The sequence below is a fragment of the Ahaetulla prasina genome, chromosome 4 (assembly GCF_028640845.1).
Source record: "Ahaetulla prasina isolate Xishuangbanna chromosome 4, ASM2864084v1, whole genome shotgun sequence".
Lineage (NCBI taxonomy): Eukaryota > Metazoa > Chordata > Lepidosauria > Squamata > Colubridae > Ahaetulla > Ahaetulla prasina.
This window is the reverse complement of record NC_080542.1, coordinates 43,418,448-43,446,361: the sequence shown is the minus strand read 5'-3', so window position 1 is coordinate 43,446,361 and position 27,914 is coordinate 43,418,448. Positions and strand designations below refer to the sequence as shown.

At 40.5% G+C, this 27,914-nt stretch overlaps 2 protein-coding genes across 2 annotated transcripts in view; one reads left to right on the top strand and one right to left on the bottom strand.

Moving 5' to 3' along the window:
* The window catches only part of LOC131197417 (collagen alpha-1(XVIII) chain-like), a 102,279-nt gene extending 88,706 nt beyond the window's left edge, over positions 1-13,573 (bottom strand). The window contains exons 1-2 of the mRNA XM_058181455.1: positions 6,509-13,573; positions 5,706-5,934 (exon numbers count right to left, since the gene is read on the bottom strand). Of these exons, the coding sequence (XP_058037438.1) occupies positions 5,706-5,775 (70 nt within the window). The 5' untranslated portion in view covers positions 5,776-5,934; positions 6,509-13,573. The remainder of the gene's footprint in view (positions 1-5,705; positions 5,935-6,508) is intronic.
* Positions 1-27,582, top strand: part of IGFBP4 (insulin like growth factor binding protein 4) — a 42,466-nt gene extending 14,884 nt beyond the window's left edge. The window contains exons 2-4 of the mRNA XM_058181456.1: positions 19,713-19,879; positions 20,467-20,601; positions 23,441-27,582. Coding sequence (XP_058037439.1) covers positions 19,713-19,879; positions 20,467-20,601; positions 23,441-23,575 — 437 coding nt within the window. The 3' untranslated portion in view covers positions 23,576-27,582. The remainder of the gene's footprint in view (positions 1-19,712; positions 19,880-20,466; positions 20,602-23,440) is intronic.
* The last annotated feature ends 332 nt before the right edge of the window (positions 27,583-27,914 follow it).

The following is a 27,914-nucleotide window of genomic DNA, read 5'->3' as shown; positions in this document are numbered from 1 at the left end:
AGGAAGTACATTGTCCACAGGATGCAAAACCGAGAAGAAATCTATGGAAAGCTGGTGCAGGTGCTACTCTAAAATGTTTGTTTGAAAGTAGTAAATGACACCCCTGGAAGCAGTTCTTCGCACAACTGAATCCTTGCTGTATTAATATGCAGGACAATACTGCCCATCTTTGCAGTTTTGAAACATATAACAACACAGAGTGACAGAAGTCCAATGAAGTTTATCTCTTGCTTTTATTGGACAAACAAATGCCGCCTTCTTCCAGAATTTAATTTTGGAAGATCAGACCACTGTTTCAAATGGGTTTTAAACAAGAAATTTAACTATGGAAGAATTGCAGACTTGCTAACTCCCATTATTAAATCTCTAGCAAAGTCCAGATAGTGAAGTCCAATGACTTCATGCTGTCTTCTCCATTAATGTTGCTAGGCAAGATTTCTTCCATCCTTCCTCCCTTTTGCTGTGCAGTTACACAGAATTTAAAATAAATTCTAGATAAACCTATGATTGCTCACAGCTGTTCAATTGTGTGATCATAAAAAGTAGTGGTAGGAAGAGAAATGGATATCCATTTTGAATACTTTTTCTGATGTTTAAACAGTTTTAAACCTGCCCTCCCCCCTCACCAAGGAGTAATAATGTATATAGATTATACAGCAGGAATAGTGGCAGAAAATTGAAATCATTTAGAAATGCTGGTTAAATGTAATTCCTCCTGGGCAGAGGGAGGACATGGGGAGATAAATAACATTAGGAGAAGGAATACATGGTATGCACTGTTCAAGTTAGCAGACAGTATAATATAATGAGAAAATGGTTATGATAGAATTGCGTACCTTTTATTCATTATGTTATGTATAAATAGATAAAATGTCCATGATAAATCTAAATAAAATTAAAAATAATCAGTTACAGATGAAAATAGAAAAGTAATTACAAGTCATTTTAATAATTATGATAGGAATGATAAAAAGCAAATAAAAATAACAAAATCAGATATAATCATGAAATAATCTAATCTTAAATTAATTTAAAGAAAAACAAAGTCGGTGACCGCAACTATGCCCCAAATATTCTTCAGAAGATTTCATATTAAATAACTTTGGGAATGTTACAAAACAAGCTTTGTTAGAAAACAGGCTTCATTCTAGGGTGATTTTACTGCACCAAAGCCGGAGCAAGGAATGAAAAATAGCCTCTTCTATTCTATTTCCCTTCTTTCATCAAAACGCATCTCCAGTTGGCTGGTTCTGCCCAAACCACTGAAGCAACAGTATCTCAATGGGGAGCATATAAACAGAGAAGGTCCTTGGGATTCTTTCAGTATTGCGTGAACAAGATTTTCAAATTTTCTGAAGGACTTTCAGTGAACCATTTAGAACATTCAGGCAGCAATTTAATGAAACCAAACATCTGGATCAAATGAACTTGCTATACATTGTAGATGGGAATGGCCGATCTTTCCTTATTGGGGACAATAATTAGATAGAAAAATAAATTCTAAGAAATACATATTTGTTGCATCTCTATAAAATAAAATGATATATACTTGGAAGACCCAGTGTGCTTTATGAATAGGGCCAAACACGCCCATTTATACTAAGACAATATATTCAAATGTGACGTCTCGCCTGGATTACTGCAACGCTCTCTACATGGGGCTTCCCTTGAAGGGCATCCGGAGGCTACAGTTAGTCCAGAATGCGGCTGCGCGGGTGATAGATGGAGCCCCTCGTGGCTCCCGCATAACACCCATCCTGCGCAGGCTGCACTGGCTACCTGTGGCCTTCCGGGTGCGCTTCAAGGTTTTGGTAACCACCTTTAAAGCGCTCCATGGCATAGGGCCGGGTTATCTACGGGACCGCCTACTGCGACCAGATACCTCTCACCGACCCGTGCGCTCTCACAGAGAGGGACTCCTCAGGGTGCCGTCAGCTAGGCAGTGTCGTCTGGCGGCGCCCAGGGGAAGGGCCTTCTCTGTGGGGGCTCCCGCCCTCTGGAACGAACTCCCCCCAGGACTCCGTCAACTTCCGGATCTTCGAACCTTCCGTCGCGAGCTCAAGACACATTTATTCATCTGTGCAGGACTGGCTTAGATTTTAAATTGAGAGGGGTTTTAAATTGATTTTAATATTTATATTTCTGTTTTTTAATAATTGGGCATTATAATAAGTTTTTTAATGATTATTTTAATTTGTATATTGATGTTTTTATATGCCTGTAAACCGCCCTGAGTCCTTTGGGAGATAGGGCGGTATATAAGTTTGAATAATAAATAAATAAATAAATAAAATAGGCCTTTCTCTGTTGGTAAATAAATGTGCGACTGTATGAATAATACACTTTTATTATATAGTACGTGACCAACGTTTTGCTTGTACCTGAATGCAGAGCAAAAAAACCCAACCACCACAGAAATATTTAGATTCAGAACAACTTCCTGATGTGACAAATTTCATCAGGTAAATTTCCACTTGTTTCCCCCCTCCTCAGCTCAGTTAGTGTGAACAAGTGTATTGGGGAAAAAGAGAAATAGTTTGTAGAAAAGATACCAAAATAAGAAAATACTATAGTATGTTCGGTTATAGTAATTAGCTACTAATTGAAGTAAACAATTCTGGACTAGGTGTACGTTTGATTTAACTTGCTAGAAGGTTGCTTTTCATAAACTACTTGTAAAAGCAGTAACCATTCTGAATGTTTCATTTCTTTAAAAAGATTGCAAATATAAGTTCTGTAGTTAATGTTTGGTGAAAGTTATTATTAAATTCAAGTCTCCATTCCAGTTGCATTGTTTGTTGTTAGGATTTCAAGATAAGAAATTTTATTTTTTATTTTTTAATCCATATGACCTGCTAAAGAATTGAAAGTGTGGAATAGCTGCCTATTAGTATCAGTAAAAAGCTGACAAATTGGGTATGAATCTATTGTCCTGATGGAGAATAGCAAATTAGGGCTAACTTTTCTTTCCAAATCTGTATCTGTGATCAAATTTCCCTTACCACTGCCCTGTTTTTCCCTCTCTTTTACATGTTGCTTCTGTTTCCAATGATTCTATTGAACAAGCTTTTTTGTTTGCATCTGGCTTCATTCAAAATGTTTTTATTTGCTCCAATTTGAATTCAACACTTTAAAAGGGTGATTTAAATTTTTGTAGAACTGGTCAAACCAACTTCTCTGGCCCAAGAGGTTTTTGTAATGGGCACCAGAAATGCAAACATTTTAAATTAAATTTATGCTGTTTAATCGAGTTGCAAGGGAGCGTGTAGAAGTCCTGCAATTCCAGAAAGTATGTTTATTCTTTTTTTTTTAAATGTCTAATTCTGTGATTTTTGTTGGTCTAACTACCATGTGGTTAATAGTGCAGAAGGGCAGCAAAAAATTGTTAAGGCTAACATACTTGCCAAAAAATCAAAAGCCAACAAAAATATTGAAGCACAGAAATGAAATGAAATTGGCCTGAAGCTGTTTCAACTGCCAGGTTTTCTTCTAGAAAATCTTAGTAATTACTGAATAGACCTATAAGGTCTTGCATGTATATATGCAGAAGTATGAGATGACATTATTTTCAAAGAATAAAATGGATTGTATAATTTCAAGTTACAAGTGAACCTTTTAACTTTTTTCCTATGAAGAGTTAGCAGAAGGAATGGACTCCATTAGACAAGAAATATTTGTTATCGTTTAAACGTCTACACTGTAAAATTATTTCCCATGAGGAAAACATTTAAGCACAGCATCTTTAACCATATCTGTCTAGAGGTATGGCTTGTTCTGCCAACTCCGGGTTTTAATATACAAGATTTGCTAAAACCTGTTAAGAGCTCAGTGCCCAGCAATGTGCTTTATGGGTGATGGCTCCCTAAACCTCCTGCACTTAGGGGCTCAGAGCTCCTGTTTGTTCATACCGCAATATAGTGGAACAATGCTATATAAAAGGATTGTGGCAAAATTAAATATATCAGTTGTTATTACTGTTAAATGGATTGGTAGCACATGTCCGCCAGAGGGCGCTTTGATAAAACCTCCTTAAACTTGGACCTCTTTCTGTTACCGCCTCCTTCTGTTCCATCTGTAAACCAGACCAAGGGCTGTTGAATAATTTCCCCAGCAAAATAATAAGCAGGAGTCTTGCCTCCAGTTACACAGCTCTTCTGTCTCCCAACAGAGTCCACGCTGTTAGTATTTTTTTTAACCTGGTTTTCAATTCTATAAAATATATGCTGTTTTTATTTTCCCGCTTTCTAGTTGTATATTTTTATCATATTTATGACCTCATTCATCTTCCTTAAAAAGACAGGATACAAATAAAATAAATAAGCAAGACTGTAGAATTCCTCCCCTCCTATTTCCTTCCTGATCTGTTCATCTATCCATCTCCCTCACTTGCTGTGCAACAAATTGCGAATTCTGCTTACAGCAACTTGTTGAGGAGGAGGGTGGAGAGTAAAGAACAGGAAGCAACAGTAGCTGTTTAGTCTCCCATATCAACATATGCTCTGAGAGGTTTCTCTAGTTTCCAGGAAATGTTAATTCCCTGGATATCTTAACGGAAACTCTGATAGTTAAATTGAGATTGGTTTAAATGCTGCATTCGATGCATTGACACACATTGTGAAACCTAGAGATCCTCCCGCGTATTTGACTTCACCTTTTTGTATTTTATGATTTGTTAAACAAGCCAAACATCACAATGTTAAATAAATGTGTAAACTGGCTTCTGGCAAAAACTTCAGTTCCCTGCTTAGTTATGACTCTGAAAATCTATTTTAATTTTTGAGCGTGTAGGTCTGCAATAAAACTGTATGTAGAATAAATCACAGTTGCCTGTTTTTTTTCAAATGGGGAGTGAAAAGATGAGCTCTTGCGTTTTTATAAAAAGTGCAATATAGCAAGACATGGACTATGATTTCACTTAGATCCTTATCCACAGGATCAGAACCGTAGCTTATATGGAATTTTCTGGTATCTGTCTTCTGGAACTCCTGCAGGGAATGTATTAAAGCATGCTAAGATTAGTACATTCTGGGTTTAGGGACAGTTAAATGGTCATCCACAAGTGTGCTCAATGCCATCTCAGTTCTGTGTCCAGGCTTGAATCCTAATTAGAAGGAATGCAGATAATATGTTTCATCTGGACCCCCTGAAGCTGCTGCCTACCAGAAGGAAAGGTTACAGATGGCTGAAAATAATCCACTGCTACTGCATCTAATCATGGCTTCTTGAAGAGGGTACATATCGCCTACTCCTTAAAATCAGGGAATCATATTCCCTCCTGGGAAGTTTTAAGCAACTGAGAGACGCAGAACAGATGGCTGTGCAACAACTTGAAGGACTCTGTTCACTTGGGACATATAGGCACAAACGCCTCCTAGATGATCATATCAGATTATACTTCAATCAGTTCCAACAGGATCCGCACAGCTCTAGTTCAGCACAGAACAATTATATTTAACACATGCTCCAATAGTCCTCATGCTGGGTATATGGATATAGCAACAACCTGGTTCTTAATACGTGTCCCCCTCTCCACCCCGGTTTTTTGACCTTCGTATATTTTCGTAACAATTTAAATTGTTTCTTCTTAAGTGGCTTTGGCTCTGGATAATCAAGGCTTGTCAGCTGTGTTTTTGTTCTAAGAAAATCAATATTTTCCATTGACGGGACTCCCCATCCCCGTTTGACAAGGCTAAAACGTTTCTCACAGTGTTTCATGTAGGTTTCTGCAGAGAAGGAGCTGCTTGGTTTCAGAGTTGTTGGCAAGGGGCCTGGCATTCTGGAAGAGACTTTTGTTTCGTTTCTGTCCACAAGAACTGCTCCTCTTCACTGCAAAAGCACCATGGAGCTTTTTTGTTCACAGAGATCGATAATTCAATACAGACTACAGCGGGCGTGGGAGCATGTGTTTAAAGGCGTGACATCTCGACCTTACAGCTGCAGAGAAGTTCAGCAAGAAGAAAGTAGAACACATATGCATGCACATTGGGGAAAAATCATGTGGTGCTCTAGCAAAATATTAAGCTTTAAATGCCCTGAATTCACAGTATCCTACATTTGCTCTTTCTTCTTCTTTTTTTTAAAGTTAAACTAACCAGATGTGCTCTCTTGACACTTGCCTTCTGGGTTGCCAACATCTGGTAATCCCACCACTGGAATCACATTTAACTCAGAAAGTGGTTGCCAAGACTCTCCATAGTTGTTCACTTTGATACTCTTTGCTACAAATCCCTCCCCCAACTTTTTGTGTTGTTTAAGAAGAGAATGAGTTCATAAGTGCTATATATTGTGTAGCGATCCTTTAATCTGCCCAGTTTATGCCTTAAGACTAGAAATTGACTTTGGCAATGAAAAGAACATTACTAGATAGCTTGCTAGTGATTATTTAAAGAATAGCAATAGCAATAGCACTTCAATTTATATACTGTCCCATAATGCTTTACAGCATCTTCTGGGCAGTTTACAGTGTCAGTATACTGACTCCAACAATTTGGGGCCTTGTTTTACTGACCTTGGAAGAATGAAAGGCTGAGTCCCATCAGGATCAAACTGCAGGCTGTGGGTAGAGTTAGCCTGCAATGCTGCATTCTAACTAATGTGCCACCATGGTTCTTTGTGAGCTGAAGGGCAAAACACATGGTTAGGTCAGAGCAAGGACACCACCAAGGCATAGCTAAAATAGATTGTAAGTTCAAATCTCCATCCAGTGTTTACTGTGGTCAGATAGATGGGATGGGAGACAGCAGGTTCTTTAAAGTCCAATCAGCTGGACTTTGAGTCTTCTGTTCACACACAATGAGAAGTTGCCAGGATAAAATTGGTTAATAACTTTTGTCATGGTTACAAGCTTTTCTAGACTATTTAGCCATATTTCGTTAAAAGGCAGTTTGAAAGAAGCCAGCATAAAATCCACATTATCCAGATTTTCTCCTCCCGGAAATAAGATAAAGTATACAGCAACATCAGCAGAATATGAGCATCCTTGAAGGTGTAAACGTTGAGGCTACATACAGAATCTAAAGAAACTTACATTCACACCTCCCGATGATTGAATTGTAGTGGATGGCTGAAAGACGGTTGAATGGATAACTGAAGGAAGAACATTGCCTCAGAGAAGAGGGATACAAAGTCTGAGGCCAGAGGGTTGCCCTGGAGTTTTAGAGCTGGGCATTTCATTCAAGTATAATGGGCATGGAGCGGAGGTGGATTTCAGCAGGTTCTGACCAGTTCTGGAGAACCGGTAGCAGAAATTTTGAGTAGTTTGGAGAACAGGTAGTAAAAATTCTGACTGGGCCCACCCCCATCTATTCTCTGATTCCTGAGTCCCAACTGATTAGGAGGAAATGGGGATTTTGCAGTAATCTTCCCCTGGATTGGGCAAGGAATGCAGATTTTATAGTATCCTTCCCCTGCCACGCCCACCAAGCCATGCCACACCCACCAAGCCACACCCACAGAACCGTTAGTAAAAAATTTTGAAACCCACCACTGGCATGGAGTGCTTAGTCAGGAACCAAACAGGAACCAAAATTCCCTTGCAGGCAATTGCAAGGGAAGGGAGCTCCAACGCTTAAGACTGGTGGATGTTCCAGCCCTGTAAGTTCATGCCCAGACCTCTAGACAGCAGTCTTTCCTAGGTCTGGATCTTCAGTTGCTGCAAATGAACACCTAGATGATTAACAATAAAGTACTCTTTATTTGTCATCTTATTAGGGAGGAGCAGACTGATCTGATGTGCACTATCCAGACTTGGCTAATCCCAGAGAGCCCTCTTAGAGATGTGCCCAGCTGGGTTTAGAATTTGCCACCTACCAAAGCTACAGGGTGGGGGAAGGGGAATGTCAGTTGTTATTTGGGAATCACTTTTGATCTTCATGGATTAGCCTCCTCAAGTTTCCAGATCTGAGACCATATTCCTGAGACTGATACTCGCAGGATCAATTCGGATTGTTGCTGCTATATCAGCTTCCCTACTCTGAGCAACTTCCCTGCCTAAACTGCTGGATGCCATCTGAAGGCATCCTGAGAGACTTTGATCTGCCATCCATGGGTTTGGCCTTGGAAGTGGCATAACCATGATGGCTATAGGTTATCCATCGCCCAACCTGAGACAGTGGTCACATTCTAGATAGGAACTTCTTGTTAGAGCAGTAGCAATGTGACCAGCTGGGGGATCTGTTAGGGTCCCCTCTATCATGGAGACGCTGGGGACACTGCTGCATGTGCCTGTGGAGGTTCTAGTAGCAATCTGAAATCAGAGAATGACCAAAGCCCTGGACAGGATTGTGCCTATGTGCCCTCTCCTGGCCCATTGACTCAACACTCTCCATGGTCCAGGGGAATGGACTTACCCTGTTATCAGGGAGCATATATTGTCCTTGGAAAGTGGACAGGGTCCTTGGGGCTGTCAGCACAACCACTTGCTTATTAGACCCTTGTCCTTTCTGGTTATTGAAAGCTTCATGATGATGACTTCTGGGTAGATGCATGCAGTGGTTAACACATCACTGCAAGAGGGGGTATTCCTGACATACTTTAAGGAGACCATAATCTGCCCCCCTCAAGAAGCTGTTATTAAACATCGATAGGGCAGTGCACTCATCCTTACTCTCTTTGATTTCCTGGCAGCTTTTGATATAATTGATTATGGAATCCTTTTGGACTAGCTATGGGATTTGGGATTGGGCAGTGCACTATTGCCATGGTTCAGTTGCTTTCCTTGTGGCCAATTCCAATTGGTGTTGATAGGAGTGAGAGGTCCAGCCCAATAGTGGGTTTCAATTTCGTTCGCTATCGGTTCGCTTGTGGGTGCGCGTGTGCTTCTGCGCATGCGCAGAGACATCTAGGTGGGTAGGCGGAGCCTCCTGCCACCACTGCTTACCCCAATCTGGGGTAAACCGGTAGCAACCTACCACTGGTCCAGCCCACTGCTGCTCCTTTGTGAGGTGTTACAACACTTACTATTTTCTCCAATCCTTTTAACGTGAAAGTGCTGGGTGAGATTATCGGAGATCATTGGATTAGATACCATCAATATGATACTTAGGTTAATATGCCTGGTGACCCAAATATTCTTGTGGTTGCCTTTTTGTGTCTGCATGCCAGCCTTTGCTGGCTGTTGGCAGGGTCCACACATTACATTCGCTTTACCACATTTACGAAACCACAAATACTGGATTCAGACAATACATTAAGCATAAGCAAACCATCTCCATTATATCTTGGCAGAGAGTATGAATCTGCCCAATTGAATGGCAGTGGCTCCTACAAGCTTCCAATAGGAAGTTTTCTAGCTCTACTAGGAAATGACTGGAATTGCACTGGGAATTTTTCCTTGCAAAGCAAGTATTCTGCCAATGAGTCACTTTTTTCTACTTTAAGCTGATGGATAGGGCCATTGAAAAGGAGGGAGACTGAACCTGGCACCTACCTCCTATAAATGAAAGGTAAGAGTCTAAGCAGCCCTCATTAGCATGGCCAGGAATAAGTGGAATACCAAAAAAAACATATGGAATACAAAAAAAAAAAAAAGATCATCCACTTTTAGTAGCTATTTACCAACCTTAATGATAGGGGATTTTAGAAATGAAGGCTCACAAATCTTAATCTTTAAACATATTGAGGCTGGCATCTTGCCAACAGTGCTCATGATTAAAGCAACATATATAAATATTACAGTGGTTTATAATCCACAAAGCAGCCTTAAGCTTCATCAATCTCTCAGTCAGAATGATAACCTAGGGAAGTTATTATTCCACACGTTAAAATTTTTGAAGTCTTTATATAACTTATTTCTATTAAAAAGACCCCAGACTACTTATCAAGTAGATAGAAAGCAAACAACTTTACTTTCCAATTCCTATGATAGCAAGTGAGAACAGTTGGTTTATTACAAAACCGATGTCCTCAAATATTTATTTAGTCAAGAGAAATGACATTTTTAGTAATTCCTGAGGCCCCGAGTTGGCTTATAAAAAGGTTGTATGTGCAGAAGATAATTTCTTGAAGGAAAAACTTTGCCCAATTTTCAATGATCTTTTAATCAAAAATAAAATTATACATAGCCCTTAATATATAATTTGTAGGTAAATACCAGATCTGTATAGATTAAATCTTACAAGTCGTAAACGATTCAGTCTGAAAAAAACAAACATCATGAAGAAATTATTATAAGCAAAATTGCATGAAAGGAATATGCTAAAAACTTGAAATGAAAAGATTGTTGTTTATATTGTAGGGTTGATAACCTTACTTTGAGTTCTTGTCAATAGTAATATGCATCAACTTTTTCTAATTTATTCCTCTCCATATTTATTGGGTTATGATTTCCATAACTGATTCCCAGCTAAAAGACTTCTGAGTTGTCTTGTTCCATCAAAATGAAGATAAAATGAACCCTAAACATGAGGGTCCACACGACAGGGCCAAGAGGAGCAAACGACAAAACTGGCATCACAACATAACAATGGAAGTTCCCTGTCTATTTACGTACAATGTGATGACACAAGCATAGAAAGGGCAAAACTTGTGGTATGATATTATATTGTGCATTTTGTCATTTTTGGCATCACAGACACTTTCTGGTACATCCCTAATTGTAGGGATCAGCCTAGGCTATTAATGCAACTCTCAAACTATATGAGAATTGAAATTTTCATTATTTGCATGAAAGTGGTCTGAAAAAGAATATATTTAATTTTTATTTTATTTTATTTGAATTTATATCCCGCCCTTCTCCAAAGACTCAGGGCGGCTTACATTGTGTAAGGCAATAGTCTCATCTATTTGTATATTATATACAAAGTCAACTTGTATTGCCCCTCCCCACCAACAATCTCACTAATTGTAGTCAGAGATGGGATTTCACTTTCTCTGAAAGCAATGAATGCCATCTCTACACACAGCTGGAATTTAGAGGAAGAAAATAAAAATCGTTATAAATTGATCAGTCTGTTCAAGAACTATCTATAGGCTTATGTGTACTAGAAAAACAATCTAAAATATTAGTTGTTGTCTAGTTTATTCTCTTTACAGTAATACTTTTTGGAAAAATAAGCCTGTCGTGTCCCACTCCTCCGCTGACGGCCGGGTCAGGGAAATCCGAATCAGGCTTGCCTCTGCAGCTCTGCCCAAAGTCCTAGCAAAGTCCTCAGAGCAGGCAGGAGACCAGTAAGTGACTTCAGCAAGATAAGTTCGACTTTTGCCTGATTCAGAGACTGCCAGAAAGCAGATCCTTTATATAGGCCATGGGGTGTGGCTCCATGACTCAGCACTCATTAAGGACTGCCCCTCCCTTCCTTCTGTTGCCTCCGCCTATCCAGCCTTCTGATGCGAGGGTCACACCAATCAGCAGCTGTTGGGAATAAACCCTCCTCAGGCTCACATGCTGTGGAGGAGGGGGAGGGGTCTAGCTGCTCCGTTTGCCTGGGCATGGAGTCAGGGCTGGGGCCGGGAGATGCTCCTTCTTCTGCAGTTTGTGTGGGCATGGAGCCAGGACTTGGGCTGGGAGGCATACATTCCTCAGTGTTCGGAAGCAGGTAAGAAGGCCCCGGCTGCTCTGAGGGCGGGCAAGACACAACAAAGCCACCCAAAGCTTGATATAAGATGGGTGGCTGTATAAATGTTTTAAATAATTAAGTAACAAACAATTTGATTTTTCTTTGCATTATTTACAAGAAAATAATGGAGACAAATACAATTGAGCAGGTGTCCTGTTTCAAACACATGGGAAGTAGCCCTTCATTCTGCCAGCAATAGAAACCCTTACAGAGACTACAGTGTTGAACATGCACAGAGGAGCCATCTGCCATCCTTACTGTAATGTATCTTTAAGAGTTTTGGCGGGAAAAAAGCACGTTGCTGATTGGATGAAGCCTCCGGCTAAACTGTATATAAAGAGAGGGTTTTCCCAGCCCGGGTTGCTGGGTTCACCATAGGGTAAAGAGCTGTTGTCACTATCCTGGTCTCCTGCCTCGTTATTGCCCGAATCAAACACTGGCGACGAGGGTGGGATCTCGAGGCTAGGAGCGCCAAGGAAAAAAGCTGAATTCACCAGGAAGACGCGAACCCAGCAAACAAGGGGCGGAAAGCAGCGATGTCCAGCTACACACCGCCAGCGCCATTCGACCCAGCTAAGGAGAAATGGGGGTCATACATGGCTCGTTTCGAGTGTTTCCTCGAGGCGAACGAACTTCAAGGAGTCTCAGACAACAGGAAGTGAGCGTATTTCCTGAGCCACTGCGGTCCAGAGGTTTTCGACACCGCAGAATCGTTGGTGGAGCCAACGCCGGTACAATCGGTGCCGTGGCAGACTCTACAGAACGTATTGAAAGCCCATTATGCACCAACGCCGTCCAAGTATGTGCAACGGTACGAATTCAGAGAGCGTAGGCAGCAAGAGGGTGAGTCCATCAGCGTATACATGGCAGCCCTGAGGAAAGCCACGAACCATTGCGAGTACCGAGACTTGGACGAGGCATTGCTGGAGCAACTCATCCGCGGGGTCAGGGACATCCGTTTGCGACGGCGGCTTCTGTCCAAAAGCAACTTAACGCTGGCAAACGCTTTGGATGAAGCCAGGGCTCATGAGATGTCTACCCAAGCGGCGGAAACCCTACAAAAGCAGGTCGCACCAACAGCTGGTGCGAAATCAACCCCGGTCCACAATGAAGAGGTCCAGGCCGAGTCGGACGGTGAGGAGGAGGAAGGAGTCTTCCACACCGGGAGGCCGGAGAAAGAAGACCGGGGTGACTGCGCGAGTTGTGGAGGGCAACACCAACGACAACAATGCAAATTTAAGGATGCGACTTGTCGGCGGTGCGAAAGGAAGGGGCACATAGCACAGGTCTGTCTAGCACCCCAACCTTCCCGCCAAAAATTCAAACCGACCAATCAGAGCGCGGGAACGGTGAAGCGGCCCGTGATTGGTCAATTCAAAAAAGGCACAAAGTTGAATCAGACTGTTGTGAGAGTGGGTCACGCAGCAACACGCCTAGAGAAAAAAATCTTTACGAAAACAAAGATTGAGGGGGTGCCGTGCCGATTGGAGGTGGACACCGGCTCAGCGATCACGATCATGTCCTAGGACACTCTCGTGAAAGCCTTACCCGCCATCGCAAAGCGCAAGCTGAAACCACTGAAATTAAAGGTACAAGACTATCAAGGGAATCGCATCCCTGTTCGAGGGGTAACGTCCGTCCACGTCGAGTATGGACAATACAAGAAAACTCTGCCCATCACCATAGTCGAGGGGACCCTGCCAAGCTTGTTGGGACTGGACTGGTTCCGAGCATTGGGCATGGGAGTGACTGGAATCTTCAGAAACGAAGTCAGCCTCAAAGACGCACTCATGAAGGAATTTGGGGACGTTTTCAGAGACTGCCTGGGCAAGTACACGGGGACCCCTATTTCTTTTAACTTAGACCCACAAGTTGCCCCTATTCGTTTAAAGGCTAGGAGGGTCCCGTTCGCCCTAAAGCCCAGGATTGACCGGGAACTGGACAAGCTAGTAAACCAGGGAATTCTAGTGCCAGTTGACCATGCTAAGTGGGAGACCCCTATAGTCACCCCAGTCAAACCGGACGGGTCGGTCCGGATTTGCGCTGACTATAAGGCAACGCAACAAAGCGTTGCAAAGAGTCTTACCCGTCCCAGTGGTACAGCACTTACTGCACTCAATGGGGCAAGGGCAGGTTTTGCCAAGCTAGACTTGGCCCAAGCCTATCAACAGCTGCCTGTAGATAGCAGCACAGCCAAGCGCAGACAATTGTGACTCACAGAGGGCTTTTAAGTGTACCCGTTACAGTTTGGGGTTAGTGTGGCTCCAGGGTTATTTCAGAACCTAATGGAGCGGCTATTGCAGGACTACCAGGGTGGTACCATACTTGACGATGTACTGGTATCCGCTGAGAATCTAGAGGAATTAGGGGTAAGGCTGCGAAAAGTTTTGGGCATTTTCCGTCTGCCGGTCTCAAAGTTAAACTGAACAAATGCCAGATCGGGGTTGAATCTGTGGAATTCCTGGGCTACCGGATAGACAGGGAAGGATTCACCCACTGAAGCAAGGTACGGGCCATCAGGAAGGCCCCGGTTCCAAAGAACAAAACGGAGTTGCAGGCATTCTTAGGTCTGGTCAATTTCTACGCGGTATTTTTAAGAAATAAGGCAACAGTAGCCGAGCTGCTTCATAAATTACTAGCAAAGACGGCTGCATGGTCTTGGGGAAAGGTGGAAGCTAGGGCATTCGAAGGAGTAAAGAATCTCCTATCGAGTGATATCCTCCTTATCCAATACAATGGCACGCTGCCATTAGTGTTAAGCTGCGATGCATCTCCCTATGGGGTGGGGGCTGTGCTCAGCCACAGGTTGCCAAATGGCACAGAAGCCCCTATTGCATATTACTCCCGAACAATGTCATCAGCTGAAAGGAATTATAGCCAGCTAGATAAGGAAGCCTTGGCTATAGTCTCCGGAGTAAAGAAATTCCATGAATATGTATTTGGTCGTGATTTCGAAATCATCACGGACCATAGACCTTTGCTAGGCCTATTGGCAGGCGACCGCCCAACGCCAGTGGCACTTTCGCCCAGACTGATCAGATGGACTATCTTCTTAGCAGCGTATTCCTACAAACTACTACACCGGCCAGGGAAGGAATTAGGGCATGCGGACGCCCTGAGCAGATGCCCGTTACCAGAGACTATCGAAGACCCCACTCCGGGGATACCAGTTCTGCTAATTGACTCTTTGGACTCTGGCCCAGTCACATCCAAAGAGGTGGCTCGGGCTTCGTACAAGGACATTACAATAAGAACTGTAATTGGTTGGGTACAAAGAGGTTGGCCCGCTGCGCCGGGCGCGCGTTTTAAAGAATTTGTAAAAAAACGAGGGGAACTCTCAGCTCAAGGGGGGTGCCTGCTATGGGGGGATCGAGTAGTGATCCCGGAGAAATTGAGGGAAAAGGTATTGGAGATCCTTCATGAAGGCCACCCAGGGATCGTGAGAATGAAGGGTCTAGCAAGAAGCTATGTGTGGTGGCCCTTAATGGACACGGAAATTGCTGAAAGGGTAGGGAAATGCCAGGCCTGCCAAGAGTCCAGACCGTTACCCCCAATGGCCCCGATTCGGGAATGGGAGAGACCCCAGGGCCCTTGGTCTAGGATCCATATCGATTTTGCCGGCCCCTTCCACGGCCAAACCTTTCTGGTAGTAGTCGATGCCTACTCCAAATGGCTGGAAATCATTCTCATGAGATCCATGACAGCCGAGGCTGTGATTTCAGTCCTACGGCACCTATTTGTGACCCACGGGTTGCCCGACACTTTAGTCTCCGATAACGGCCCGCAGTTCACGGCAACCCAGTTTGAGGGGTACTTGGCAGAGGAGGGCATCCGGCATGTCCTCTCGGCGCCTTTCCACCCTGCGACGAATGGCCTTGCAGAACGTTTCGTTCGGAGCGCAAAGGAAGCATTGTCCAGAATCAGGCCAGGCGATTGGCAAACAAAAATCGATACATTCCTAGCAGTCCAACACAGAACCCCCTGTGTAACAACTGGCCGCAGCCCGGCAGAGCTATTAATGGGTCGGAAGCTTAGGTGCCCACTAGACCGTTTAAACCCAAACTACACACCAGACGGTTACAAAGGGGCACACGGTAAAACAAGAGGGATGGCAGTAGGCGACCTAGTGTGGGCACACAACTACAGCGAGGGCCCGACCTGGTTAGCAGGAAAAATCCTAGAGATAACAGGACCAAAATCATATCTAGTAGAGATAGAGGATGGCCGGGTATGGAAGCGCCACATAGACCAAATAAGGAAACGCATAACCGGTAAATCAGAATCAGACGAAACAGGCCCTGACGACCCAATGTTTGAATCCCCAGCTGACTCAAACCCGGGGCAAACGCGGGACTTATCTGGGTTCCAGGAGGTCCAGCGACGCCAACCGGTTCCTCCTGAAGACAGCAGGGACGACTCTGCAAATAATCCAGGGCCGGATGGCCTAGAGGAGGAGCTGAGAGGAACAAACAGTCCCTCCGGTCAGCTCGACTCACTCCCAGAAAATGAATTGCGCAGGTCCGAAAGAGTCAGGAGACGCCCAGTCTACTTGCGTGATTACGTAGAAAAATAAGATGTTAATTCTATGTAAATATTGGTAAAGTGTTCTCTGGGAGGGAAGGAGTGTAATGTATCTTTAAGAGTTTTGGCGGGAAAAAAGCACGTTGCTGATTGGATGAAGCCTCCGGCTAAACTGTATATAAAGAGAGGGTTTTCCCAGCCCGGGTTGCTGGGTTCACCATATAGTAAAGAGCTGTTGTCACTATCCTGGTCTCCTGCCTCGTTATTGCCCGAATCAAACACTTACATTCCTCAAGACCACTATATACCTATACTAGCCCTACCAGAAGTTGAATCCAACTGCTTCCAACCCGGTAGGAATGTTAAATCATACAGGACAAAAAGCACTGACTCAGTTTCTGCTTCTGAATGTACCTCTATATTTAGAGCTTAAAAACCAACAGCTAGTGTGATGTGAGGATTTAATATTTTTCACTACCAGATTGATAGCTATGGTTCTAAATTGCTTCCTGGGGTACTCAATGTGTACACAATAATGCTTTCTTTTTTTCCTGGAAGAGGAATCTATTTCATCAGTATATGAAAAGCTAGCCATGCTGCCTTGCTATGATGCAAAAGAAGCTTGAAGTGTTTGTATTGCATTCATTAAAATCTGGGATAAATTTCCTTTTCTGCCCAAAGTCAGTTGATGAGGAGGAAAAGTAATGACTTAGCAAGAAGAGGAAGCAAAACGGACTTTACACTGGGATGTTCTTTCAACTTCTCAGTTGGTGGTGAGCATAAAGCCCTCACATTTCCTGGTGGTTCTCCATCCAAATATTAATGAGGCCCAAACACCCTCAGCTTTTATGAGATCAGCCAAGGTCAGCTAGAAACCAGTATTTCTCTTCAAACATACCGTATTTCTGCAGATGTTGCTTTTGTTTCTTGACATAAGGCATGACAATAATTTTAGACTGTGTTCTAAGTATTTCCTCTACTGTCAAGAACAGTGTTTCTCAATGTGGCAACCTCAAGATGTGTGGATTTCAACTCTCAGAATTCCCTAACCAGCACAGCTTAGTATACCATCTGGCTTTCCTGTAGCAGGGGGAACAGCCTGAAATTGGCTAGGCTGGTGGAAACTTGCTGACACTATAGACAGACAGGTTCCTAGTAGGGAATGAGCACTATGCTAGGCACTATTTTTATTTACTTTAGAAGAGGTAACTATGGTGGCCTACGTTCAGGTAATATAGGAAGGAAGGGAAAGGTTAGAACATAGAACATAATTTTTCTTACTTCCAGCCTAATCCCAGTAAGAGGTTTTTCCCCTGGCAGGCCACCTGGGCAAAAGCTGGAGATGTAAGTCAAACTGAAAGTCAAAAATGAAGTTGAAAAAGATCGACAACATATATTTTTGCTTAGACTATGAAGGGAAATATAAGTCAGATAGTTTTGCCTTAATTCACCTTTCTACTGGAACGTTAGAAGAGGCAATTCTTGTGAATTGTTGCTGCTCACCTGGCCTGTTGGCTCCTTTAGGGCTATTGTATGTAGGCAGCAAAGATGCAAGCAATTGCTAGTTTTTTTGTAGTTCTAGGTTTCCCTGTTAAGACTGTGCAAACTGCTGAAAAAAGCACCTTTGTTTTGAAGGGCACATATTTGCCAAGCACTATTTGGTATGTCAATGAAGATTCTCAGTCCTCCAAGTATGGTTGCCTGAAAATTGAGTCCATGGTAACTGGATTTATTTTTGCTGATCTGAAATATTTGGCTGCTAATCCAAGCAGCTTCCTCAGTTGAGGCAAATTAATTAGTCAAAGAGTCATTGGAATGTACCAACTTCTCCTGTACTAAACTCAGGATTTCTTGCCTAATGTGTGTGACAATATGTCAATGAAGATTCTTAGTCATCCAGGTAGAGTTATCTGACAATTGAATTTGTCTCGATTGATGCTGAATGAATTGTACATTCCAATGACTCTCTGCCTAATCAACTTGCTCAGCCCAAGGAAACTACTTGGATGAGCAGTGAAATGTTTCAGATCAACAAAAATAAGTCCAGTTACCAGGACTCAATTTTCAGACACTCTTTGGAATATTATACAAAGTCACAGTTATTTAACACATTTAGCCCAATTTAGCCAATTATGGTTTAGGGAACAATCTATCCTGGCTGGATTCACACAATGTTTTAAAAAGTGAAGTGAGTTTATAAATCATGCTGGCTAGGTTTAAAAAACATTGTGCCCTACCATGTCATATAATTCTGTTCCTACTCTTAGTATATTGGATATTCATTCCCAATTTTGGGGGGAAAAGAATTTCTTGGACAAGACAGGTGTTTAAAAATCTGATGCTTACTATAGTTTGTTTGTGTTATGCTAAATGAGGGTATTGTGGTGTGTGAAAAAAGGTAATATTAATGCTGTCCCTTAAGACAAAGGAAATTTTGATTTAGGGGGCTACTGAGTCTGACAAAGTTTGGTCATATCCAAACCACCTCTTTCCCTGGGCTTGGTTAAGCAGAAGCAGGACATCTTTCTATTGGAGATGCTGCAATAATGGATTCCTGGATTGGGCAAGAGATTGGACTAGATGATCTACAAAGTTCTTTCCAAACGTTTCAGTGAAAATGCTGAAGAACATAGTTTTGAGGTAAAGCAAATAGAGGGAAACCTAACTGATTAAGAAAACCTTGTCTCTTTGTTTGGCAAACATGCAAGTCCATCTCCAATGTTTGTCAGCTTATGAGAAGTTGAGCCAAAGTTGTACAAAAATTCTTGGAAATTTGGGCTCAGCCTTTTTGGAAAAGGAGAATTAAAAAGAGAACGAGCATAGTTTGAAAACTCAGATGCAGCCAACTGGGCAAAGTTTTGAAGAGAAAAATGGACTAGGAGAGAAAGCTTTATGCAAAACACGAATGGCTTTTGCGTTAGCAAAAGCAAAATTTAAGTGGGGTGGGCAAAAAAAATGTTTTGGTAGCCCAGTTTGCTGGAAACATACTCTTCCTAGAATTTATTTGTGGCAAGCTTTATTATGTTCATATGGATCCAAGCTAGTGTTCTGACAGCCAACAATATAAAAAATAATAGCTTTTGAACATGTATTCCATTATTCAAGTGGTGTTTATTTTTGAGCAGAGTTCAGTACTGATTGTCTGGAAGCTGAAAATGGTTTTAGGAACACAGTGTAATAATATAGGACAGAAAGTATTTCTATCATCGTTAAACTCACCCATGGACATAATTGTGAACTTATTGAGCAACGTTTCTAGACTGCAGGTTATGAACTTCAAGAAAGATTCAACAGCAGCTATTTTTCTTTAGAGAAACCGTGAACTAAGAAAACTACCATAGCTGGGCTGCAAAAATCTGGGAAGACCCTAGATGGAAGCAAAGACATAAGAGTGTCCTTGGTGGGCCTTTTGATTTTGGAATCTGATCTGGGAGTCCTCCTAATGAGTTGTGGTTAGAGCTGCAAGAATTCTCCCTCATATCCCTCCTATGAATAGGAACAATGCACACAAGAAACTTTCATGAGTCAGACTTTCAGAAAAATAGAGAACAATTTGGATGGGCATGTTCTTAAAACACCCCTTCAAGTCCAACCTGCTTTGTTTTAATCATTGTCATTTCCTCTGCCCATCTTTAGAGCAGGCAGAGATTGAGCTCCCTCCCACCAACAACTTCAACCCCTGCAACATCCATGACCGTAAATGCCTGCAGAAACAACAAGCAAGAGCACGGGAACGAATAAACATTGGTGTCAAGATGAGGAACCATGGGAACCTCATGCTCCGGGAGGACATCCGGCCAGTGGTGAGGAGCTTTGGTCTTTCTTCAGAGAAAGGGGAATAGAAACCACATTTAACTGAATTAGGCTCTTCCCATTTGCTGCTCAGTTTTGCTCTTCATTTCTCAACAATTTAGATGCCTTCCAGATGTGTTAGAATTATGAGTCTCAGAATTAGCCTGCCAGCACAGCCATGGAATTTCTAGAAATTTTAGCTTAGTGCATTTGGAGATTTAAGGACAATCTGATTAAGATCAGTTATTTGAAACAAGAAATATTTGTACTTCTGTTTCTGTTTTTTGCTACTTTATAAAATTCATTCCCAACTTGCCTCAGTGCTGGTTATTGCTAGTCATTTAATCCAGTGCACCGGCTGAACTCATTGGAGGCTTCCCTTTATATCCAAAGTCGCCTTTTGAATATCTCGCTAAGCTTGACTAATCAAGCCATGGATGGTTCATTAGCCACTGCTCCATTCCAGGGAGAGGTAATCTGGTGAGAATGAAAATGTTCCTTAACATGATACCCACATTTACTCTGAGAGACATTGAATGCATTCACAGCTCCTATTCCTGTGTTCTGACTGCAATTCCTCCTATTATTTTGCCAACAGGTCCAAGGCTTGTGTCAGAGTGAGCTTCAGAGAGCCTTAGAGAGACTAGCAGCTTCCCAAACCCGAACCCATGAGGACCTTTATCTCATTCCCATCCCTAACTGTGACCAAAATGGAAATTTTCATCCCAAACAGGTAATCCTGAAACATGGGATGGCATGGGTAAACTTTTGATATTGATTGTTTCCTGATTGCTTATTTGTACCCTATGACTATCATTAAGTGTTGTACCTTAGAATTCTTGATGAATGTATCTTTTCTTTTATGTACACTGAGAGCATATGCATCAAGACAAATTCCTTGTGTGTCCAATCACACTTGGCCAATAAAAAATTCAATTCTATTCTATTCTATTCTATTCTATTCTATTCTATTCTATTCTATTCTATTCTATTCTATTCCTATTCTATTCTATTGTGTGGGCTATATTTTTTTGGGGACCAAATTCTCTTGACTTACAAGCAGATTTTTAATTCATTACAACTCAGAACTGCATAGCACATGTTATGAACTATTAATAATTGTGCATTAAAGCAACTCGTGTGTTTGCTTTATCTTATGGAACTCCAACAATGCATCAACATAATTGAGAAATCTGGGTGCAAAAATAAACACAGAAAGAGCAACAAACTCTGTTCTCTGTCGTCCTATGGGGTGATGGAAAGTCCTTCTTGATGCCAATTTTGATAATATAACAATCTATTTACTGTTCTTACACCTCAAAAGTTGGGCAGGACATTGCAATATTTAATAGCTTGTTCTGACTCCGAGAACTGGCATGATGTCTTTAAACCTTTCCCAGCCTAGCACCTTTCTGATATGACAGATTACACAAAGTGGAAAATGTTAGTGAGAACTTTCTGAAAATATGTTCTTGACATCTCCAGTAAATAACTGTTATGCCATAACTGATCAGAGAAAACATCATGAAGCTGGTGACTATCCATCATCCTAGTAGCTTCCCAACAATACCCTCTGCCATTCTATTTGCCTTTGCTTTATGTGGAGTTGGTGGCATAGTTCCAGATAAAACACTAAACACTATTACCTTTTAAAAGTAGCTCTGGACCTCTGTATTCCCATAGTATCAGTAATGTTGAAGACCTGAAGTGATTTATTTCCAGTTCAGCTGTGGTATAGTCGATAGTTTTTGCTTTTTTGAGATCCTGTAGCTCTGTTTTGCCATTTCCTTCATCTCAACTCTGGGGTTTTAGATTCCATAAGGAAAATGCTAATTTGATGGTATTTCAGTAGCCCAAATAAAATTAATGCAGGGGAAACAACTGGCATATAAATAACCAAGATAAATAACCCTCCAGACCACCCTGAACCCCACCAAATCCAGATCACCCTGAACCTGCACTTGGTGATAGTGCTGAGGCTGGGCCTGGGCTTCAATTTCAGACCTAGAGCCACCACTGTCACTTAAAAAGGCTGTCTTTTGCCATTCCCCATTGTTTAATAGCCTTGGAGGATGGTATAGCATTCCTCGTGGTCCAGTGCTCCCCAGGTTCTGCTTGATACAGCTTATTTTTACATAGTGTTTTCTTTCTGTGGCCTTCTGTTCTTGGTTGCATGAGGTCTTCATTCTTGAAGCAGGTTTGGAGAAAGCTCTCCCACAGCCTCAATCTTTAAAAATCGTGTAAAAGCGCTCCCCATTCTTACACAATTTTCAGAGGCTCCAGAAGCCATTTAAGAGCACTGCCCTTCTGTATGACTTCTGGAAGGTTTGGAGGCTGCAGGAAAGCACATTCCATTCTCATGCAGTCTCTGCTGTCTTCAAAAATTGTGCAAGAATGGGGGTGTGCTTTTGAGAATAGTTTTTGGATATTAGTGAACCCTGATGTATCACCCAAAATGTCATGATTATATCATAGGTTCATTACCTCAAACTGGCTCTCATGTAATTAGCCCAATATTTTCTAGCCTCCCCCCACCCCCGTTTACATTTTCAACATAAATTTAAACTATCTTTATACATTCTAGACAATTTTTGGTGACTTATACCAACCATTTTATAAAAATTCTATTTAAGATGTAACATAATATACATTTTAATTCTTTCAACCCACATTTTCCCACTATTCCATTTGCATATTGTAACCCAAAAAATTAGTCATTTTATCATATATTCTTTCACTTATTGTTCTGTTTCAAATTTATACATTTTAGTAACAATATATGTTCATTTGTAAACAAGTCTATTTTCAAATTCACTCTTACAACCAAAATTCACTGCTCAAAACCAAAAGTTTTTTCATCTAAATCTTTCTATAAATGTATATAAGAAAACCATTGGCAAGCATATCCTTTTTATATAAAAGTGGCTTAGGATTCAAGTAAAGCCTTTATTAAAGATTATTTTGTAAAACATAATACTGAACTCAAAAAGAAGAGCCAAGAAAAAATACAGGCTATTTTGAATGATAAAAAAGCATTAAAAATGTCTAGAGAAGATAAGTTTTTCTCATAAAATTAAAGATTACAATAGTTATTGATCTTAGCAATAAGAGAAATGAAAGTAAAAATAAACTATGTAAACAAAAAAATCGATTTGCAAATAAATTAGGCATATGGCTAGAGTACAAATTAAGAAAAAAAAGATACTGAAACTTCAAGAGAGAAACATTGTATCAATGATATATAATCAGTGGTGGGATTCAGCCAGTTCGCACCACTTCGGGGGAACCGGTTGTTAACTTTCTGAGCAGTTTGGCAAACTGGTTGTTGAAAGAAATCATTAGGGCAGAGAACCGGTTGTTAAACTACTTGAATCCCATCTCTGTGTATAATGGCTATACGAAAGGATGGAACAATTGAAGTTTGTCTTGCCTTGGGTAAAATGAAGGCAATGTGAAAAGGATATGGTGTCAAAAATAATTAGGAGCAGAGCAATTTGAGAACGAGTTCTTAGTAAGATTGTATCTTTTTTTTTCATAATTATGAGAATTAATCTTCTATCTTTCTCCTTTAGTGTCACCCAGCTTTGGATGGGCAACGAGGGAAATGTTGGTGTGTGGATCGGAAGACAGGGGTGAAATTGTCAGGAAGTCTGGAAGTGAAGGAAGATTTGGATTGCCATCAGCCTGTAGATGGAATGGAAGAGTGACCAGGCTGATAAGCGGACAATAAGACTTGCCTTGACAATCTGCCAAGGAAACTTGTTGTACTTAGTGTTTGATAAGTAGATGCAATGCAAACTGGGAGTTACCACAATGCCTTTTTTTTTCCTGAGGGGGAATAATAGCAGTAATGGCTGCCTCTCTCCTCAAAATAACTGCATTAATCTAAGCACAATGTGGCTTAGTCAATCCCTATCTCTCTGCTGTTTAACTGGGTAGCTATTTGCATCCATGGATCATTCTTCACTGACAATGGAAACTGTATTCCATGTAAATGACCATTGATGACAAAAAGCCCCATTGGCTTTAATCTTGAGTACCTCAATAAGTCTTTTGAGAGTTTTCTCTGAGTAGACCTGCTCTTGTTTTCGGTATAAACTGTTGGGGAACTTGCTTTTCTTACACTGAGAAAGGGAAAAAGAAAGTTCAGAAAAAGCTGGTTCAGTAGTGCCTGGACTTTTTCCATCCTAATATACTTGATCTTCTTAATGCAAGGGATAAATTACATTTAGGATGAGAAAAAGTATGCTTATTTAAAAGGCCTCATTTTCTAGCCATGATACACCAGACTTCATTTCTGGAACCGGTTTTCATTGCCACAGCTTAGTCTTGAAATACATTAGAGCAACAATATAGATTAGAGCATTTTTGAACAAAATGCTCTAATTTATATTGACCAATTTTTTTTCCTCAATCCCATATTTCTCCAATAAGACATCAGAGTTTCACTTTGAATTTAGGACGTTCTTTCCAGGCATAATTTCAAGTAAAGCTTTAATTTAAAAGCCAATTGTTACAATTGTTAATTCATATTCCAAATAGGGATAAAGGGATACAATTACAAAAAACTCAGATAATAATAATGTGTAATAATTAAAGCCATGCTTCTAAATTCATATATTTTAAAAAATCAGAAAAAAGATAGCTGTTATAATACGGCTGATGTTCTATTCTTGCTCAGTAATTAACTATTCAGTTTATTTTCAAACAGAGTAAGATAATCTTTGGTGCATAAAATAGTATCTTTGAAATCTGGAAAAATGAGACTCTAATCTAGGGCATTTGGTAAAAATAATGACTTCCAATTTGTAGTAATAGTGACAAAAGAGCTTTTAGAAATTGGCATGGGAACTGGATTTAGCAACATTTTCAAGGATTGTGCTTTAGCTTATTGGAATAAAATAAAGGTGTGGGAGGGAAATCCTAAAAATGGGCCTATTTATTTAATTTACATTGGAGGTAGGATTCAGATTCACCTGATACAGCAATTTGTTTTCTTTTCCTTTCCTGTTAAATGTAAAGTAATTATAGCCCTGGTATTAAGAGATGTACCCAACCTAGGAATACTTCCAATCTGGAAACAAAAGTGAAAATGTTTAGAGCACCCAAGACTGAATTCGTCCATTCTAGAGCCCATTTTTATTACTAAAAAGAAGGCCACTTTTTTTCCTAGCTTCTTTTGAGTTTTAAAAAGCTTCTAGTTAAAGAGCAATAAAATTAATGCCATCGGACAATCTTGCTGCAGGACAAGGAATCCCTTCCTAAAATGAAATATATCTCATTAGCAAGTAGAGTTTGCAGCATTGGGGAGGAGGAGATAAGAGACCCCTTGCTGGAGTTTCATAAAAATCTTCAATTTGGCCTGCCAAAATTTGTTGGCAAAACCATTAATTTTCTATGGGGCAGTTTCTCACATTTTGCCTTTAAAAGGACAAAACAGATCCGCATGAGGTGCAAAGTAATTCATTATCCTTTTTTAATTGTATCCCTCAGATTAGAATGTTCTTCCTAACTATAAATACATATGTTGGTCTAGCTTTCAGATAAACAAATTGTCAAGAAGGAGCCTCTGAAGCATATTTTCAGAACATGAGGCAGCACTAACTTTTGATGAAGTCCTTTACCTTCCAAGAGTGTACGAACTCATTACTCATTGCAACAACCATGGGGTGGTGCTCTTTCAAATGGAGAAAACTTTGTTTGGACTTTGTTGCCCTTATTAATGACTGGTTTTAAAAAGGGAACGGTTTTAATAAGGAATTGAAACTGTCAGCTGCAGCCTTTCTTCCTGAAATGACATTATTCTAAATGTAGGTTCTTTTTTTAGAATGTACTAAGACAATAATATATCAAAAGACAGAAATAAAAACATGATGCATGAACAATAAAAAGGGATTAAAGGACAAACAAGAAAGGAATAAAAAAAGAAGGAAAACCCAAAACAATTCATAACATGAGGAAAACAAACATATGGTTGAATCTTATCTCAATTAATCTATAAACAACAACTATCTCCCAATAAACATGTCAGCTTGATATCTAACAGAGCTAACTAGGGAAAGAGGAATAAATAGTAGACCATCTACTATTTCCAAATCCAGGCTGCTCATGTTGATCAAAACAGCATTTGGGTTTTATTGCATGGCAAACTCTTCATTGCCTTCAGGGTATTTATTATGTGGATTTGGGGAATCTAACCTTTTCTGGGAAATGAAGGGAAGAGTAGATTCAGATCTACTGAATCTGAAGCTGGCTGCAATCCACTGTTGGAAGGGTTTGGACTTCAGTTTAATTCCTTTCAGGCCAGAGGTAATTGCTTGATCCCCTTCTGATCTATTCCAGTCCTTTAAGAGTGCAACTCCAGGAATGCCATAATCATTTTCAAGTTGTTGGGTTTCTATTTTCATAATCTCCAGCAGCATCTGGGAAGCACCAATTTGGGAAAAGCTATAACTCCAAATATAGCTGATTGGTAAAACACAGCATTTACCAAGGATGAAAACAAATGAACTTTCATATATAGTGGTCCATAACAGTGGTGTATTAGTTATTGCTAGCTAGCTTAATATTGTCTGTGATATTTTATAGAGCGACCCATTGCGGCTGGTGCCTTCCTACAGATGTGAGCAATCTTTTAACATCTGCAGGTTGCTCTAACATTCATGGCAGTGTTCCTCAACCTTTGCAATTTAAAGATATTGGACTTCCAACTCCCAGAATTCTCCAGCCATCATATTAAGTGGCTCAATTGTGAAAATTAGGACATAATTTCTCTATTTTTCTCCCTGAGGTTGCAGAGACAGGTTTCTCTTTTTGAAAAAGAGTTGCTACATTTCTTTGAGGAAAGAGTAACAGTTTTGGAGGTTTTCCTGCCTCAAAATGGCATGACCAGTTTTTGATAGCTGGGGTGCAAAGGGGATCAGTGGGTCACAAAAAGAAGATGGGGACCTCAGGTTCCCTATTTCTTCTTAATTGCTTTTTTGTAGGCACAGTGCATTTTTTAAACTGCAGTTATCTGAGAGTCAAGTCCACTGAACTCAGTGGAACTAATATTTGAATAGCTATGCATCCTATTGCCCTATTTCATATTTGCTACATCAAACATAATATCTTTCAACACAATTGAATACAATGGTCAACAATTACACTTCTAGGTGTCAAGAATGAAGAAGTGAAGGTGAATTTTTGTTGAGAGGAGATATTCTTTCATTGACAGAAACTAAAGCTGTGTACCCTTCAAACATGATTCAGTTTGAAAATAAAGTCAACTCTTAAAGTAGCAGCACGTTTTAATAGCTGATCTCTTTAGCAGATTATTTGAGAAGTGCAAAATTTAAAATCCCATGGAGTCCAGAGCATTTCTTCTGAATCCATTTTGAAGCAGGAACTGTCTTATTAAATGCCTTCTGTTTCATATCTAGGAACATACAACATCTTCACACAACACATGTAATCCATTCAAATCTGGTAGTATTGTATACTTCTATATGGTGTCTCTTTTCATCGTGTCAGGCTTTTGCATACAATAAGAGCTGTGATTATTTGCTAATATATTGGATGCAATGTTTTTGTTGCTGTGAATGTTATTGCTCTTAATTCTTTTTTTTTAAACAAACTTTTCAAATGATACAGTTGTTGTATATCACTTAATTTGAGCATTTCTGGGAAAAGCTATTTATAAATGGTAAAAATAAAAGAAAAAATAAACCAAAAATGTCCAGAGTGGTATTTTTTTTTACATTTATATATCCAGGTTTCTTTTTCACTGATGAAATATTCCATGTGCTCCAGATAATCCAGTGGGTTTTTTTTTGAACTTGGCAACTTTAACAATTTTAACAGATCTTAATTTGCTAAATTTGAAAAACACTGAGATAATCCAATACAAAGGAAGAGAATCACCATAAAGAGTAAGAAAAACAGGCATTTAAAGATCTAGATTGCTACACCCTCTCCCACCAATTTGAGAAAAGAATATTCAAGTGAAACTACAGTATATCTTATATGAAAAAATAAGCAACGTCTTTTTCCTCTTTTTTCTTCAAA